We start from the raw sequence: 20,305 nt of genomic DNA on the forward strand, positions 1-20,305 counted from the left end.
CGTTGGTTTTATTCTAAGTAGAATGTACAAAACGGTAAAAATAAATAAATATGTACATAACTAATAATAATTGGTGCCGTGTGGCTGCCAGGCCATTAAAAAAAATATAGGAAGTGGTCCTATATTACGTTACCTACCTACACTACCTACATCTCGTTCTCATGGATGTTGTAAAAAGCAACCAAGGGATAGGCTTATAAACTTGGGATTATTCTTTTAGACGATGGGCTAAAAATCTGTCACTATTTGAATCTCAATTCTATCATTAAGTTAAACAGCTGTATGTGGTCTATCAGTCTTTTCAAGACTGTTGGCTCTGCCTACGCCGCAAAGGATATTGACGTGATTATATGTATGTACATACATAACTTATTTGAGGTTATGTTATCTTGATTTTTCTGGGAAAAATATATCTAATTATCTGATGAAAAATATTTGGCTATATTAAGTTTTATAAAACATAATTCTTGCTACAACGTAGTGAAGTTCCTTATATATTTCAAGAGTTAATATTATCATAAGTTACGTAAAGGAAAAGGCCTTTGGCGTGACGGATCACCGGCGGATATGAAATCAAATAACGTGTTCCCGCTGGACGGCTCTACATACACCCGTGGGTCGCAATACGTTACAAGGCGTTCCCACAAAAAACAACTCCGAAACATTTCCATTTTCTCGTGGGAGATCAAGTGTAAAGATCAATTATTTATATAACACAAAGAGAACATACTCAAATCATGTTTTTTTTTTTAAATATGTTAAATGGAACACTGTGTTTGTGCGTTCTTTATGCGGCGATTGGCTACCAACTTGCCACTATTTAAATTTCAATTTCATTCCATCGTACTACTAAACGTGGCCTTTTGGTCTTCAAGAATGCTGGCTCTGTCTCTCCCGTAATGGGTAAAGACGATATGTATGTATGTGTGTGTTTTTCATTTGTTTTCTTTTCGCGCTTGACTAATCGCCATGAAATTTCACACACATATAGTGCTTAAGTGGGATTTGCGAGTGTAACAATATGCGCGAGCAAGACCATAGTAAATATATAAGTTATTTTAATGAAAGTTCAAATCCGAGCGAAATGTATTTAGCATTTGTTTACTTACTTTTTGAATTACTCATGCAATAATTACCAATGAATTTTCAGGCGTACTGAGATGGTATGCAATGAACAAATAAAGTTTAGTGGGGTATATGAGAAGTTGCCGCTAACAATTTAAAGTTTGCCTGGGCGGTTAAGTGCAAGGCGAGGTGAGAAAATGCAGAGGACTAACAATAAGGCCAGTCGGGCGCTAAAGTATGGAGGGAACAGAAAGCTAGCTCTAGATGTAGGTAATCTAAATAAAACCACATAAACTACTCTAAACACTTAAGACTTTTAAAATGAATAATAGATCTTATTTAAATTTCAATGCAATTGCGACAGATTGAAAACAAAACTGTGGAGTAAAATCTGCCACAATGCTAAGCGTTTGTAAAAAAAGTTCTCCAGTGTCTACACTGGACACTTCTTCACGTGCCGGAAAGCGCAGCGTAGCACGGCATCCTAACTGCTAATATGATGATAACGATGATGTTGAAATTTGAATTTTTATGTACAAAATAATATATATAATAAGATATACGTAAGTATATCAGTATAATTAGGGCAAGATCCGTGTGCGTATTTGTTGTAAGTGCCCCGTAATATATATAATTTGTCTTGCCTTGGTCATGTTACTGCTGTCCAGGCTATATGCTCGAAGGCACAAGCACTCCGTCAATGATAAAGTTTCCTGAAACTAAAGGTAACTTTCTCGCCGTCGGTCCACACTTCGCTCATGAAAACATAATGCAAGATATAGTCACACTCATTCCATACCAAGGCTCCAAGTTTGTTTACATAACACAATTATGGAATTCGAATATGTTACGCGTCAGATCTTAACGAGGGAAAGGACCCAGCCGCCGACGGCTGAATAATATTTCAGTTATTAAATAAAACATGTGATATGGATAAAGGGAATTGGCAGGTTGACAATACTAAAATCCCTAATGAATGCGAACCACACCAAAGGAAGGCGGCATTCCAATTCCGCCGGGACTTGTCTGTGAAGTTCGACGTGGAACGACAAGACGTATAGAGCTACACCGCGCCGCTCAGACAGGATGCATTGCTAACAAACTTGCTCTATTTAATACTGCTCACTCGAAATGCTTTTAAACCCCAAGATACCCATTACGCTCCCTTGTTAAAAGTTTGCCAAAATTAAAAACTTTTTTAAGAGAGTTGCTTAATGTTTACAAAACCATTTCATGACCCATTGTGTTGCATAAATAATAAGCAAGAATTCGTCAGTAGGCGAGAAAAAGCCATGACGGCAGGACTGGTATTAAAATTATGAAAATAAGTAATTGTGGTATCAGAGCTGCACCTGACGCCCGCTCGCTCCGCCGCCCTTTCCGCCGCGCCCTCGCGAGTACCGCGCGATAAGGGCAATCGTGCGCGGCGCTACTAAGCGGCAATCTATATTTATGTGGCTCTATTTATGGCGAATACAAAATAAACTACAATAGAGACACGTGTCGCTTCAAGTTTTAAATTAACATGGGTTCACCTAGCAGTACTTTTATTGCGTGAATTTTTTGTATAATATATGACATTCTTAAGCAATTATTAAGGACATAAGGAGTAAAGACTTTTTCTTGAAATATGTCAACCAAAGAGGCTTGAATTTACTTTACATGTTAGTAATGCGTCAATTAAGTTAAGTGCTGAATCATGTATCTGTGAGTAAGTGGGACGTAGGCTGACATTTCGCAAAATACACTCTATTATTATAACGTGTGTCTTTCTACGAGATATATGTTATTTTCGTGTTAGCGACGACGGAACAATGTTGTTTTCTAAAGAACAATGTGTAACGAGTAACAAATCATATAATATGGTAGATATGATAATATATAAGATACATTTTTATGGATGGTCCTCTGAGATCTTTGTGATTCAAGATTCAAGATCTTGTGCTCTAGAAATAGTTATAATTCTCCAACAATAAAAATAGTACAAAGTTTGGGAGATTTTCAATACATTAAAGAATATTTCATAAATATAGGAATACTTAGTCAATTGAAAACTATGAACTTTCAACCAACTTCAAGAAAGGAAATTGCCTCAATTTATAGCGAGAACAACACTTAACTATAGTAGTAAAATAAATTTGTAGTAGCGGACGATGATAATAACGAGTTGATGCTAGTACTCACTCTGCTCCATTTTTTCCTCCCCTATGCAGCATGCCCGCGCGTGCCATCTCACGCCCTAGACCTGAAAAAGAGCAGACCATCCATTAATGTCTGGACATTCACGAGCTTTCCACATCTTTGCGTCGGCTAAATACGGTTGAGGACGGTCCTTATTTATTTATAAGATGGATGATACACGAAATTATGTTGTCAGACTCATTTGCTGTTTTGATTCACGAAAACTAATATTACCTACTAAGCCACTTTACCAATTTTTCAAACGTTGGTAGCTATAATAACAAAGTAAAAAATCTCAATTGTTTTCGCGGTAACTAAGAAAAACCTCTGTACGCTTTATCTGTTTAACCAATCTTCTTGAAAGTTTGGAGAAGGAGATTCCGCGGGATTTGCAAGAAACCTGCATTCTTTTGTAGATGGTGCTAAATCCGCGTGGGCGAAGCTGCGGTTAAAAGCTAGTATACTATATTGGTCATAATTAAACTTTTTGGTAGAAAAAATCTCTCCAAAAACAGTATTCGAAAGATTTAATACAAGATAATAAATTTATTCTAAAATAAAACAATCTTTAGAAGCACTCAACATTTCTATCCAAAATAAAGGAGGTGATTCAACAATTTAATCAGCAATCTATTCGCAAAGAGCTTGATAGATGGCCAGTTGAGAACATTTCAGCGTGGAAGCGTTGTAGCGTTTAAATTGCGACATCTCCTGCGATAGATAGACAATGAGCCACGATGGAAATTTAAGAGCACCTACTTTGAAGCTATTTGTCTCTCTAAAGAGGATAATATGAAATTCTTCTTAAGCATGTTAGTAGGTACTATTATCTTCTCGCAATCATGATATGCCGCAATACCCAGCCCCAGAAGCATAAGTTATGGTGGAAATTGTATTGACGAGCATAAAGCTTGCATGTTAATCACTAATGACTAACATTAACAAGATAGAATGGAGTTTTAAGTGGATTACAAGCAATATTAGTGACGGGCTTTCATTTGCTATGTAGTATCGTGTGAAGAGCTGGTGATAATTTGGCCACACACGCGATCTTGCCATTAACCTTTTATTATTAAAGGCACTTGCAGAAGTGTCGAAGACAAATCAAATGTATATTCGGACAATACCGTTTATATTTTGACCTATTTGGATTCCTTAAAATTTAAATTTTGTCTTTAAGTTACTCCTAATAATTGTATGTTCTTTTAATACAAGAATTCTAATATTGGATTGTCAGCGATTCAGAGAAACATTCATTCATGCAAAAAATACTAAAATAAAATATTTTTATTTTTTGTTTACGATGATCCGTAGCAGACGTTGAATGTTTTTTTTTTTTACAAAAATAAATGGTTTATTATTAAGATAGCTAAATGTAGTCTAATATAATATGTAAGTACATAATTTAAGTAACTCACCTATTCATTCGGTCGGGTGGTCGGTATTGTTGTTTGTTAGATTGGATCATTCCAGAAACCTGAAACAAAAAAAACACCAGCATGAAAATATCCGAAATTTTCAGTTTCATTATTTGGTAATGAACTTCGCCCGCGAGAGGAAAAGTCAATGCTGAAAATATTATTTTTGGAAATTAATGTTACATTTTAATTATGCTCTGCTATTCATGCAACAACAAGAACTGATATTTAAAATTAAATTACAATAATGAGCTCTTGTCGTATTGAGGCGATTTAACTATCTTGGTTTAAAAAATAATGTGATAGAAAAGGGGTAAATAAATATACTTCTATTTTATGGAATCGGAAAAACATAAAATTATTTACTGTGGGTAAAAATAACCTTTATAGGTACACATCCATTTGTCCTTTTTATTACACATATTTTGTTCAGTTGCCATAAATATACAAAAAGCGTTCTTATTGGAAGACGAGTGATCTAGTTTCGCATTAATTTGTGTCCCAGTAGCACGGATACGGATGACCCACATGGAAAACGATCTGTTTGCAAATCATTTGAATGAGTAATTCTGCAACTCTGTATAATCGAATTGGTTTATCGGCACTGGATCGGTCGGACAATGGGACAGTCGCTTTAAAGTCCTGGTTTGAGTTCCCTTGAGTTGCCAGAATATACATAAAAGCTCGTTTACGATCGGTCAGAATTGCGGCTTTTCACGCCACACCTGTGGCTGTAATAAAGCTCTTTATGACCGGCAAAATGTGAGACAGGCAGGGGGCTCTGAACGGTTAAACCGTTCAGAATATAAATCATTTACAGGAGAGTTTATCACAATCTTGCTAAACAGGATAATCCCATTTATTTTATACTAAATTTTGTATGTAAATAATAATTAACTGTAAGTGTACAGTGACAATTACATGAGACACAAATATTTTTACTACTACTTATTTTTGAATAGGCTTGACATCTTTACGTCAACGCAGACATACACGTTTTGGAAGACACTAGGTTGCTATTTGCACCTGTTGTGTGGTTCTTGTAACCGAGTTAAATATATTTGGGTGGGCGGAATATTCCGAGATACTATATGACTGTGGAAACAAACAATGAAGAATTGCTGAATAGGTAATGTTTGACTAAAAACGTGAAAATTATTTTTTAGGAGAGTATTATTCGTTTTCAATTTCGGATACACAGTAGGCTTCGATACAGAGAGAGTTATGAAGGAGAGCAAGAATGTGGATAATTTACGGTAGTAGTCGGAACAAAGCATCTCCGGCACGCGACCTACATCTTGTATCCCATTCGGGATAAATTCAATATAAACTTAGTATGAAGAACCATCTCGGTCAATATATTGGTAGCGGCTATAAAGTTAAGAAACTGCAAGATTATTTTTTAAGACGTAATTTTTTGAGTAAGTGTCAAAAAAATCTCACATTTTTTACCAGTGCAGATACACATGTTTTAAAATAAATTGGAAAAATAACGTGACTTATAAAAAAAACTGAGATTTGTGCTAATCGTGTGTAATTTTTTTTTACGGCTTATAACTGGCACAAGAATAATTACCATCAATGATACCTTGTTGGCGCTATTCATCTCATTAAACAATAGCGACGTCCGTGCGCCTGCACCGCTCTACACACAGTCCACAACAATAGGCGATAAAATAAAAGACAATGGATTCAATATTCAGGAAAATCCAAGGATTCTGTCATTACATTTACTTTCATCTTAGAGAGGTCAGCAGTCCAGAACAATACGTAAAATAAACAATTCTGGAATACAATGCAGGTTTGCAGGTACTACCCGCGGCAGTTCGTGCTATTGCCAATGTGTAGTGTCCCAGTTAGCACCCGACAATGGATAGAGAGCTATTAGAGTCGTCCATGTGTGTTAACCCGTTTAACTCCTGTTGCTCCTTTTTAAACGAGCTTTGTATGAACTAAAAACAAGACAAAAGTGCATTTGGGTCAGCAGTAGGTTTTAAAGGTATAGAATTAATTGAGATGTAGCATTGTTGGAGAGGCGGCGTAATGAGGCAATACTTCATTTATTTTACTCTGCAATTTGCAACTTATTATAATTTGTTAAAAGATATTGAATTAAATAATATAACAGAAGAAGGAGATTCATGAATTTATTAAAATACAGCATAAAAGCAAGCAGCGGCGAGAAACAAAAAGCGCGCAAGTAACGCCGCAGACAAAAGCTAATAGTTTATAATATGAGAATAATAGTAAAAAGCAATAATTATAATATTAACATTTTTTAAGACGAATTCAAATATTTTCGGAACCCTATATTTGCTAGTTTCGAATGAAATTGCGATCTAGTAAACAAATAAGGGATCTTCGATCGCATTGGTTTAAGGATTTGGCTTTCAAGTATGTGATTGCGCTATAAACACTGGTTTAGCAAAGTAGGTCAAGGATTCTATTTTCTTTATCATTTAACGTTACCGATGTTATATTTTTTCTGTTCGATACAAAATTCGAACAAAGGTGATAAAACATACAAATTCATGACAGCTGAATAATAAAAAGAGAGGCCGTTTGTTGAAAGTAATAATTTTAACAGGTGCGTTGTTTATTTCATTGTGCCGATAAAACGTACTGAAAAACAAAAGTAGCGGTATTGGAAATCATTCATCTTTATAATATAATTTCAATGTATTCTACCCAACTAGAAATTTGTGTTGCTGCTTACATTGGTGCTGTGTTGGTTCCCGGCACCAAAACAAAAATGGTTAGGACCACTCCATCTCTTTCCCACGGATGTCGTAAAAGACGACTAAGAAGTATACTTATAAACTTGGGATTCTTTTTTAAGCGATGGGCTAGCAACCTGTCGTTATTTGAATCTCAATTCTATCAATAAGCCCAACAACTGAACATAGCCTATCAGTATTTTCAAGACTCTTGGCTCTGTCTATATAGACGTGACTGTATGTATACATATAAGTAGACATTTTGAAAGTATTCCAGTTTACACAGTGATCTTCTAAGAGTTACTTTTTAATTAAGAGCTTCTTTTGAACCCTAAAATATACTGAACTCGTAACAAAAACAAAACGAGGAATTTCTTCGAACAATAATAAGCTGAAAAAGGCTAATATCCGCATCGTCATTGTGGAAGGCTTACGAACGCTCGGTGTAGAGTCAATTAAATACAATAATGAACCGGGATTCATTTATTATGACATTCACTTGGTTTCTTTCGAACTTAGCCTGTGATTCGAGTAACGTTGTAACTTAATTGACACTCTGAGGGTTAAATTGGAACCAAAAATAAAGGTTTGTTTATATATATATATATATTTTATACACTTAAATCTAGGTACGTAAAATTGTTATAACGTCTACCTTAATAATCTAATCATATTTTACGAAGCAAAGATAAATTAACGTTTCTTTTTAAATATGTTGAGTCTGAAAACTACAATGTTAACTAAATATTGATCAGCATCGGCAAATTTATTCTTTAGGTATAGAAGATTCTCAACTGTCAGAATCTAAAAGCCTGTTTACTCAAAAAAATTCTTTAGTATAAAATCTGTAAAAGGTTTTCCAATTTTTATATTCGAGAGACTGCTTGAGACTAAAAACACATTTTGGGAATACATTCATATAGTCAAGTCTATATTCCTTTCGGGGTAGACAGAGCCAACAGTCTTAAAAAGATTGAAAGGCAACGTTCAACTGTATGCATTTTAATGATGGAATTTAAATTTAAATAGTGACGGTTTGCTAGCCTCCCGCCTACAATTAGAATTCCAGTTTATTGGGCTTTCCCTTAGTTGCCTTTTACGTTTGGGTAAGAGGTGGAGTGGCTCTATCTAGAACCTTGCTAGATACCGCTCTTTATTGAAGTGGCTAGTACTACCTGCAAAATTTTCGCTCGGTAAATACTAAGTTAACAATTTTAAGCGTACCAACTAGTCTTATGGCATAATTTTATTAGCATCTAGTTTGCATTTCGAGGCTTAATCGAATCGTTTAATTTTCTCTGAACGGGATAGAAATATGAACGTGCAAGTAGTTGATAGAGATGGAAGTTAGCTAAATGTTGTTTGAGTTAATCCTACATAGAGTTTACATCGATCGGCGAACCGTGAACCGAACGAAGTTAAAATGGCATCTTCCGAAACTATAACAATCAGCATTTCAAAGTTTGGAATCGAATTGATTGAGAATTTCCAAAATATCGTTGTATGAATCGATATGTAAAAGGTAATGTTTGAAAATGGTTAATACATTCGGGCTTAAAGTGGCCCACAGATTTATAATTCGGAGGATAGGTCCAACATTAATAGTTTGTAATATTTCCAAATCTTTGAAATCTATGAATTATTAAATTTTAGGAGAAGCTTACTAAGTACAATTCATAGGTTCAGTGTTCAAAGTAAAACATATTAATAAAGAATAAGCTTATTTGTATTTTGTCACCCCAACCGTTGGAAACAAAAAAAAAAATAACAAAGAACTGAAATCAGAAAAACAAGCAATTAATAGATAATAGTTTCACAAACATATGAGAACACATAACACTCTAGTTCAAATGAGTCCTGCAGTAATTTTAGATTTGTATGTTGATTCGCGAATCACGATAAACATTTTGAGAGCGAGCTTTCGGCTATAAAAGTGACGGAGGCATCATGGAATGGGACAGTAAAAGTTTTTATGGCGCCGTCAGTGAGGCGCTGCGCTGGGAGTTGGCTCTTTGACACGAAATGCAAGGCGTCTACTGTCTGACGACAATTGCTCAGCTATCTCATTATATTGCATTTGTAATTAACAATGTAATTGCTTCATATTTTCTCTTCCCCAGGTGTTATGTGTAAACAATATATTTAGTATATATTGTTACAAACGTAGTTAAATAAAAATAATTGTATTATTTAGTTAGAAGCTTATGTTATGGGTAACTAGCTCAATAATAATTATTTTCAAATAGACCCGAAAGCCAATCCGAAGAGTTCGTTTCCCATCAAAGCCTGAGCGAAGATTGAACGCGGGACCTCTCGACTCAAATCCAAGTACTTACTTACGCTAAATCAATAACTATGTTAAAGGATAACAAATGATAATAAGAAACCATAAATTGACGAGGGTTTACTGTTCCTAACCCTCTGTCGTGGTTCAATGTTTCCAAATTGATGAATGCGTCAATAACTACAAAATTTGCGAACAAATAACATCTCCGAGTTTATCTAGGTACAAAAACTATTTTAAAAATTTCTTTAGGATTTTATAATAAAACCACTTGAATGCTACACGAAATCAACTGTCATTTATTTTTGTTCTTTTTTTTTTAACAAACGAAGTATGTGCACAGAGTATACACTATTTAAACTAATGAATTAGTATAGATGGCAGCACAAGCAATTACACAATAGGTATATTGTTTCTGATATTAATTTTATCAACACCGCCACTATATCTAAACAATATAAACAATAATAATAGTTAAACAATCTGAATGCCTAATTTATTTAAAAACTTATAATGTTTTATCGAGCACAAAGCTTTTGTAAGCAGATCAGCAGGCATCTCAGCTGTTGACAAGTATTTTAAATTTACAATCTTCTTAGATACACATTCTCTACAAAAATGATACCTTATGTCTATGTGCTTTGTCCGTTTATGAAATACAGGATTAAACGCTAACTTTTGAGCACTTTGATTATCATTATAGAGATCAATACTATATATTATTTTTGTTATCTCAAATTGTAAATTCTTTAAATAAATGGCTTCTTTGCAAGCTTCAGTCATAGCCATGTATTCGGCCTCACTACTAGATAATGCTATAGTTTTAACGGTCTGGCAAACCCGCCAACAGTAATGATCCTGTCCACAGATCATTTATCTCGAATCCAGTCCCACTTAGTTTCTGCGCTGTATCAATAATTTGAGTAACGTAGGATGTCATCGAACTGCAGTTTTCTAGGCGTATAGAAATTAAATTCCGTAGTAGACTAATTCGTCGCGTAAAACCACTATCATCAAATAATTGTTTGAGTTTTTCCCAAAGTTCTTTCGATGATTTTACTGTCTTTATATGGACGTATAAGGTCGGGTCAATAGTCATAATTAACTTTGCTTTTGTCTTTTCGTCGTCTGCCACTTCTATTTTTTTATCTGTCACTGGAATAACACAATGTTTCATGCCTTCCAAGACTAAAAAATTTTCGGCTGCGAAACACCATTCACTATAATTTTCTCGTCCACGCAATTTCGGCACATTGACAATATAATTTGCCGCTGCCATTGTCCACACAGTACACCACACACCGGTCAGTCACTATGCAAAAATGTTCACAAATTACTGTTCGAATTGTTACGTAGCAGATTATTACGCTTAGTAAACTGTTTATAACATTTGTAAATGTCCAAAATTCTTGTTATAAACTACTAAATACTGCGAAATATTAGCGAAAACGATTGCCCATAACCTATAATAAAACCACTTGAATGCTACACGAAATCAACTGTCATTTATTTTTGTTCTTTTTTTTTTAACAAACGAAGTATGTGCACAGAGTATACACTATTTAAACTAATGAATTAGTATAGATGGCAGCACAAGCAATTACACAATAGGTATATTGTTTCTGATATTAATTTTATCAACAGATTTTGACAAATATAAGTGAAATAAATATTTTTTTCTATAATTACGGATGAAATTACTAGCGTTCCACTTCCACTTGCAGCTTCCTTGGGTTCGCCTGTGACCACGATTTAGAAGTGGGAAGGTTAAGAAATTACTGCAACTGGTATCTTACATCAGGGATCATTCATATTCGACTTATTCACTAATGCGTATACGTAAACAAATATTCACTTATATCACTAATGCGTATACGTAAACAAACTAAGATTGGTTATGCCACCATTGTTGTTATTGATTTTTTTTAATATTATCATTTTTATGTGCTATATTAATCTTCTTGTGATGGAAGAGCAAAATTATTTCAGGTGCTTAAGTAAACATTGGCATTGTGGAACGAGAGCAGACATCAAAAGGCGTATATCAAAGACGAGTGTTGCCATGTACGGTGAACTAGACTCCCCTCTAGTGCGAGGGCGCCGGCTAGCTCAAATTTTACATGTGATTCCACTTACATGCAGGAGCCAAAAGTGCACCTTGTTTTGAAATTGTATGAAAATGTTGATGTTGAAAAAAAAACAACGCGAAAGATGATTTGTTTATGTGCATTTCATAAAATAAAATTGTTTGTATGCGTATTTTTGTAAAAATAATATCGTTAAAAAAATATTAAAAAATTAAACGTAATTATTACACGTAACAACGTATAATTTATAGGTAGTGCTTAATTAAGAAAGAGAAAATTTATTGATTCCATTTAATAAAGCTATAAAATGTAACTGCCTACTCCCAGGCTATATTTATTATTAACGGGCAAAAATTATTGGACGTCTTAAATAAGGAGTCGTGTTGAATAAATAAGAGGACATGAGAGCTCCTCAGGGGTGAAAAATGTAGAACTTGAGTAATTCAATGTGAATAATAAATGTAGAATTTTCACGTCAGAGATGACGAAGCGCGGGTTCCAGTATTGATTAAATAATAATTTACTTCTTAAGAACATAAGCAATGAGTAAATTCAGTTTAATTCGACAAATCCTAGTGTATATTTTGATAGTACGATTACTATATAGTAGATGTTAAAATTTTTGGATGATTATTTTCAGTTCAGAAGTAAAAAAAAAAATACATATATCACAGGAACTTTCATTATGAGAACTTGTAAGAAGATAGGTATGTACTTTAATTCCAAACTCACTTCTAAGGTTTTCTATGCTAGCATTCAAAATTTCATTGGACTTCATAGCACGTTCTGTAGGTAATTGTGGACATCTTCGCTTTAAGCGTAGTTGGATCTCAATTGATCCAAAATATTGAAATGTAATTTATTAAACAAGTTCGATTCCTGAACTTGTTTAATAAATTACATTTCAATAAGGCAAATCGATTAATCAAAGAAATAAAATCGATCCTGGAGACAACTGGTGCTTTTCCTATAAATTATTAGTTATAAAATTTGAATGTACAAATATTTAAAATTGCTATTGTAAAAAAAAGTAATACCTACTTTCCGTAAAAAGCCATTGGTGATAGTATCAGCCGGTCAGAAGCTAACGAAAGCTCCAAGTGCCGATCTCGTATTTCCAATTCGTAAGCAAAGACTTTCGTTTTGTGGTGAAAGCTTTAAATAAATCGCGTTGGGAAACAATGCGTGCATTGTTCACTAAATTGCCGGCGCTTACGAAAATCAGTTGCCGTTGGAAGATAAAAAAGATTGTATCGTACAGTTTCAGACACATGCGAGATACCACAGTCCACCTACGATCGCGACCTACGAAAAACATGTACGAGTACATGAGTATGAATGTGAATTCTAACGAAATGTATACAAATTATTTCAAAATTCCTACCGAATTCTGAAGACTTTAAAACAGGTTACACCTATTTAGAAAATAATGTTATATTATTAGAATAATTAGGTATTATGCCTCCTATCGAAACAATCATTATTTGTGTAACACTAATTCTACTCAATACAATTTAATTAAGGTGAAACATACAATCAATTAATTAACCAACTCGATATTACACAAACCGTGTCAACATCGATTCGGCATCAAACAGGCAATTCATAAAATATGGCTAGGCGTGCAAATTTAGTAGGCATTGTTAACATATTGATTGAACAATAGGTCGCTATACAAACTGCTGCATGACCTAGATATTGGTACTAGTGACCTGTCATGAAAGGGGGTAATGTAATCTGGCAGCTTAGCAGGAGCTGGCTGATAAACGCGCCGAGGCAGAATTCGCTCTAAGCTTGTCTCGACGTTTGTTAACATTATTATATAACAAAGGATAGAAACGTCAAATTAAATTATTTTATATTTAATCAATTTTAATCTCTGAAAAAATTGGAAAGTAATTGAAGTAGGGTTCGCCGTTTGTTACGAGTGTTTGTTATTTGACTGTCATCTAGTATCCAGGATCACAGAATACCTACAGAAGTTGGTGTCAACTGTTCTTTTTTTAGTATTTTATTTTGTGAAAGTAACACATGAGTACGTGGTATAATTTTTCATAGGTTATGCAAACCGCAAGAATATTAAAAATGTAATCTTAACATTTTCCACACAATTTTAAAAAGACCGTATTATCTCACTAGAACAAACATATAACTGAATAAGAAAGCTTGTGACAAAAAATACCACTAGTACACGGCTGCGTGAAAAGAATCATAAATTTGTTTTTATTTTCCACCACTCTGTAATGTGAATTATTTCATGTCTTATTGGAAAAAGTATTCGAGACTGTGTATTTTCACTCTCTGTTCAAAACTTTGCTAATCAGACTTTATTATCCAGCACATTGCGCGAATTACATCTAATATTGTTTGACTTGACCAGGCTGTTCACAAACATTATGTCAGTGAACCAAATTAAATTGTATTTATTAATTTAGACAAGTAATTGTATAAGATCCAATATTATGTACTCGTATGTACCTACCTACATATGTGCTTTTAATGTAATGAAATGTTACCTACCTATACGATTGAGATATTTTATGTAAGTATCAGTGTTTATCAACAAACAACAATAAGGGTTAAGTTCCCCTGACCAGGTTGCGGAGGTCAGATGGGGGTCGTTTCGTGTGGAAACCATTCACAAATTAGGATCTTGCTAATCAATGACGCACCTTAGGCTCCTTTTCTAAGAGGTGAGTATTGAAGTGTTATAGTCCCGCTTAAACACACACCTCTCAGGAGAGGAGCCTAGGGTGCGTCACGTAATCACAGTTTTTCACATAATCAAATATAATATATATTGAGTCTGCACTGACGTTTTGGAAGCGGCAGTAAACTTAGTCTTAACCAAAGTTTCGAAATCAAGAGATATGACAATTATTAAGTGATATCAAGTGTCCCATAATAATAAATAAAATTTTTGAATTTGAGTTCATTAAACTAATGTCAAGATTGGTCAAGGAAAAAATGAAAGTTACTGTAAGTAGTATGTAAGTTACCTGGATAAGATCTGTAGATTATGTTTTAAGTTCTGCGCTCTATTGAGCCAATACCCATAATCTGGAACAAGTGAAAATAAATTAACTTCAGTCTCATCTTTGATTCGCAACACACTATAAGTATATTTATTAAGAGATAAATTAACAGAGACCGTATTTACTTAGATGTCGAAATCGTTTAATCTTAATAGCTTTTCAATAGTCCCAGTCCAGTTTATTTCTCAAAGTAGTGATAACATTTTGATACTGCAATTTATTGTCTACATAAAAGCAAACTAAAAGTAATAAAGTGAAACGCTGGCAAGTGTTTAGGGTTAATCTCCCTTTATAATTTGACGAGGGTTCCTCTGCCCAGTTTTAATTTTATACGGTGCTGAACTTTCACAGTTTACAGTCGCCAGAGCTGACGGTCTACTAATAATCATCGATACTATCTGATGAACATATTGTATTTCCCTTAGGCATTTCATGCGGCGTCAAATGTTCACATACTGCAAATAAAGCTTCCGGTAAATTATTTATACTTATTTGAGGATGTCACTATAAATAATAAAAGGAAAGTATTAAAATAAAATATTTAAACAAAGTTAATTTTATATATAAAAGTACTGTAAATTATTTTGTAACGTGAAAATATACGAACGAAAATTATCATCGAATTGCAAAATGTCCGATCTATCCGAGCGCGAATAAGGTGCTCAATATGTCAGTCAGCCTCGTATCTCCCTCAAGCAGCTTTTTCAGCAGCCAATAAAGCATAAAATTCTTCATAGTAAACACTGACCCAATTTGCAACGTTCCAAGGCTTTCCATAGTAACGGACTTCGGAAAAGGCCAATTTTGAGGGATCAGCGATCAACATAAACAAACGACAATGTTTACGATTCTGACGCCGGAAAAAGCAAAGCGAAGGTGCAATGACAGGCCTATATTGAGTGTACAGGAATAAAATTAGCATTTCACAGACGTGTGACAAAATGCCAACATTTCTACTTAATGAACGCGGAACATCGTCATTAAACGCCTTACGTGGATGTAAACGGAGCTCTGGAAGGGGGTCGTTGCCTAAATTTAGCAATTAAGGAGTGCACTCCAGGTGTATCGATTGGGTTGGATGGTGAGACGTAAGCGAATTTACTTTGCGTCTAGTCCTTAATTGATGTCTATTGAAAAAGAACAGAACAGAACTTATTGTGTGATTATGTTAGGCATAAATGACTAGAATAGTATAATCAGAATAGAACAAGTTTTGGCATAAAAGTTATTTTACAAGTCCACTGCATTATCCTAACTGAGCGTGCCTAACGGGACGAGGCATTTCGAGTCCATAAAAAGTAATAGCGGTTTGTTTTGTCGTCCGTAGTGGCAGGATTAGAGCGTTCTCTTCGAGTGTTGTTAGGTATTTTAATTTAATTATAATATTCTACATGTATTTTTAATCTTTTTCAGCACGGTGTAATCTCGAATTTATTTTCTTATGTTAATTTTAAAGCTCGTTAAAATTAGGATAGAGAATAAGTTTTCTATTATATTATTGTTATACAATATGAAAATCACTGGAAAATTCGGATTTAGGTAATGAATGAGAAGCAAGTAAGCTTAATATTTGAAGTCTATGTATACCGAAATTGTAACTCTCTATTAGCAAATTTAACCAACCGTAAAGAAGTTTCAGCTTGTTGGCTGAGGTATTGACTATTTCTACTAATATCATTTTAAGACATTTAAATTATTTAACGGTAAAATTTAGATATGCCGTGTGGCAGATGGCAAAACCACTTCATCACTTCTATCGTTTTCACTGTGCGCTATACTTTTAGCTATAGTAGCGATAACAAGTAACGTAAACACTATATTTAGACTAGAAATTTATTCCTTCCTGTGACAGTTGAAGTCGCTCTGCTTGCGCTTCGGGCATTCGGCACTCAGGAAAGCCCCATGTGACACCTGCTTTTATCAAATATGCGCGCTACACTGCCTTTCCCTTTATTCGTTTTCATTGTAACATATTTTCGCAGCTTGTGTAAAAAAATTATGTATTTTATTTGTGTTTGCTATACTTACTTCATTTCGCAGCTTTGCATCCATGGCTATATTACCACACCAATAAATTCTTTATTCATTACTAGCGACCCTTCCCGACTTTGCACGGATAACATATACAGATACAAACCTTCCTCAAAAACCCCTCAAACTTTTCAAACAGCAACTAAATCCATCAACAATTTTCGTGATTAAATTCATAAGAATACAGACAAAGAAATACTTTATAATATGTAATGATGAGGAAGAATTAAGGGAGAACGAACAGTTTCAGAACTCTGTAAGCAGTAAGCAACTGTAGATACACGATCTATTTCCCAGAACGTAGAGAATGTAATTTATGATTTTTCTGATACTTTCTTGCTATTTAGACAAATAAATATAAAATGCATCGCACATTCGGCCAGCAGTGCATATAGGCCAATATACAATAGGCTGATAAAGCGGGGCCGTAGGTATCAAATATGTACTGACTCTGAGCCAGGATTACCCGTCTTTTGGCTCTCAGCCAAGGGCTTCTTCAATGAGGATTCTCGAATACTGCGGGGTAAAAATTCCCATGAAAATTTATTACTACTATCGTAATGTCACGAAAACAGATAACTTATGGAGTTTATTAGTGTATCGATATACATTAAGCATACATACGATCCCCATTTAGGATTTTAGCAACGTTGGAATAATCTTAGTTTTTTCATTGATGTAGCATGTTTTTATTAATATAGATATAGATAAATGGTAATTTGCTTGCGGTAACGCCCATGTTTTTTGAAATATAAATGCAACGTTTGATAAGGGTATTTAAGATTCATCAAAAATCGTTTGCTTCCTTACATGAATATGGTTAATAGACAGGTTTGAACTTTCTTTTCCTTTACATACGTGTGTATAAGTGTATTTAATGTGTGTGCCACATAATAATATCAGGGTGTAGGCAAAGATAATAGTCAAAGAACTTATCGAACACGTTAGTGTTCTATTTCTAACACAGCTTATAAGAAGAATCTCAAGTTTCGAAGCATTTCTTTGTCTTTAAAACTGACAGATACATTGATATGTACATGAGAACCTATACTCCTTATGGTGGTTTCAAACGAAGCCCCTAACATTGCCTTGAGTGCTAAGCTAAAAGGGGGCCGGGCATTGCTTTTGCAATATATATCGATATCTGCAGGGCCCTTGAGGGTGTTGCGATCTCAGCTTCAGTTGGGGTCTCAAGCCTCCTTCATGGCACTGGTACTGATTGTAATCCGCTTTGTCAGAATCCAGTTAAGGAGGAAGCGTTTAAGAGCTGTTCAACTTTGGAACAAGTGTCAGAAACAATGCTTTTCCAGTGTCATTAATGTATAAAAAATCTGAATTACTGGTTGTGAAATGTGTTTTTATTCGTCATCGAAAGTTTCGATCGTTGTATCGATTGCAGAAAGTAGATTATGTATTTACAGCACAGAATGATGCGGATTATGCAACTCATTCAATTTGCACTCAATTCGATGAGTTGAAATTAACATGACACCAGAAAAATATTATGATATCACGTTGTAATTAAATAAACGTTCCATAGTGTGACTTTAAAGTATTTGTATTTGTGGCGAGAATATAAGTGTCTTGTTAATTAAATTTACATACTAATGCAAAATGTGTAATTTGTAAATGTATATGCTGTCATGCCCACGCATTTTTGAAGGACATATTTAATGTTACTATCTACATTAAGGATAGTTTATAGGTACTTTTTTCATAAATGGTCATTGATTTCATCGAATCTGAATGACTCGAAATATAGAAACTTATTTTTGAATTTATAAATCATTTATTTCATTGCCCAATTTAAGTTAATATGTTAAGTGTATTTAATTTTAAAAAATATCTTCTTTCGGTAGCAGTATAATTAAATTATTCGAAATTCACATATGTGAAAAAGTGTGGAACGAGAACTGAGTTTTAATGTTGAAAAGAGAATGTAATGTGAATACGAGGATTATAAGTATTATGGTTATAAAGGGTTTTGTTGACACATTTAATTCAATACTGTCAACTGTAATCGAATTTCACTTCACACCATGATACTTAATCGGAATCTTTCACAGAAAGGAACCACCTATAAAAGATTATTTTTAGTTTAGATTCCTTAAAGATAATTTTACTAACGTAACGAATGCCTTATTACGGTAATGAGGTAAATGAAAAGTATTCTTAGCCAGAGGGACAAAGGATTATGACAGATTTCTAGTTTATTTTTTAAAAACTCGCTATTAAATCGCAAAATAACAATAAGCTTAGCATTAAAAGTTGATTAATTTACGTGATATAATAGAGGGAATACTTGTGTGGTGCATACAGCGTATGTTGTGACGTCAAAACATCCGGACGCAGCTGTCGCTACCAGCGTGCCGCCTGGGAACCAAGGGTCATGGAAAGACTGTTGCCAAGCAAAAACGTGTAGCTATGAGAATATGATCCAACCTTCTGTACTTACTAGACGTTGACACATATTGTATTTGAGGAATCAATATTCCTCAATTATTTCCAGATCTTGCACTTACATTTACTATCACGTACAAGTCTAAGTAATTTAGGATGATATTCTACATATACGCAGTACGTGAATGAATGAATAAATAAATGAATTATTATTATTAAATTGACTTATGTATTTTGGTTTTCACATTTCAAATTTCAAGAATTTCTTATCTTAAAAATAGGAAATGTGTATTGTTTATTTATTACAAAAAAAATATTTTCTATGTTAGTAAAAATATGAGTCGCGCTTGTCAGCAAGGTTTATAGCAAACTACCAAATGGATTTGGATGATACTTTTTTTACAGTATTCAAGGGAGTTTGTAATACATATGCCAAAGTAACCTTCCTATATGTAACACTTCTTATGTAAGGTTTTTATTTACACACTAGCAAAGCCTAGGTCAGGAGCTTAACATAATATGGAAATTCTCAACAATGCCGTCTAGGTTACGCGGTGACACTCGTTAAGCCACTGTTAGCCACTTGGCAGACAAGACGCTTGTGGATTTCAATTCCCTTTGTGAAAGCAGGCCGAGATGTCCTGATATCGTTTAGAGATAAGAGCTCTCGCGACAACCGATATCTCAACTACGCTTCAAGAAAACTAGGATTTACCCTTTTACATAAAATATTACTTTTTAAAATACGATTTGATGAAAGTATTAATATATAAATTTTATCTAAATTGATTTCGTTGCCACCGTATAGCTATTTTTAGGTATCATTATTATTTTTGGTTAAATGGGTAATATTGCAAATAAAAAAATAAGTGTATATAGTATTTTACGCAGTATTCAAAAACAGTGATTAGATTTTATAACATTGGAAAATAAATGCAATCGCCTATGTGTGTACATTATTGTGCTACACTATTATAACTGGTTTGTTTGTCACTGCGTAATGATACATTTCTGTGGTGTTTGATGGTTCATTGTTTTTGGGGTAAGTGCTCTGCGATTACACAAATCGATGTTCATGTATTTTGGA

General features: G+C 34.1%; 1 protein-coding gene across 5 annotated transcripts in view; it reads right to left on the bottom strand.

The window, feature by feature from the left end:
- The window catches only part of LOC106133546 (uncharacterized), a 113,383-nt gene that overhangs the window by 47,741 nt on the left and 45,337 nt on the right, over positions 1–20,305 (bottom strand). For 3 of the 5 annotated variants that reach the window (XM_060946867.1, XM_060946863.1, XM_060946861.1), the window contains 3 exons: positions 14,752–14,812; positions 4,665–4,723; positions 3,250–3,310 (listed from right to left, as the gene is read on the bottom strand). In XM_060946867.1, the coding sequence (XP_060802850.1) occupies positions 3,250–3,296 (47 nt within the window). In that variant the 5' untranslated portion in view covers positions 3,297–3,310; positions 4,665–4,723; positions 14,752–14,812. The remainder of the gene's footprint in view (positions 1–3,249; positions 3,311–4,664; positions 4,724–14,751; positions 14,813–20,305) is intronic. The other 2 variants (XM_060946875.1, XM_060946869.1) reach the window with 1 other exon arrangement.

This window comes from Amyelois transitella, chromosome 2 (genome assembly GCF_032362555.1).
Source record: "Amyelois transitella isolate CPQ chromosome 2, ilAmyTran1.1, whole genome shotgun sequence".
Classification (NCBI taxonomy): Eukaryota; Metazoa; Arthropoda; class Insecta; order Lepidoptera; family Pyralidae; genus Amyelois; species Amyelois transitella.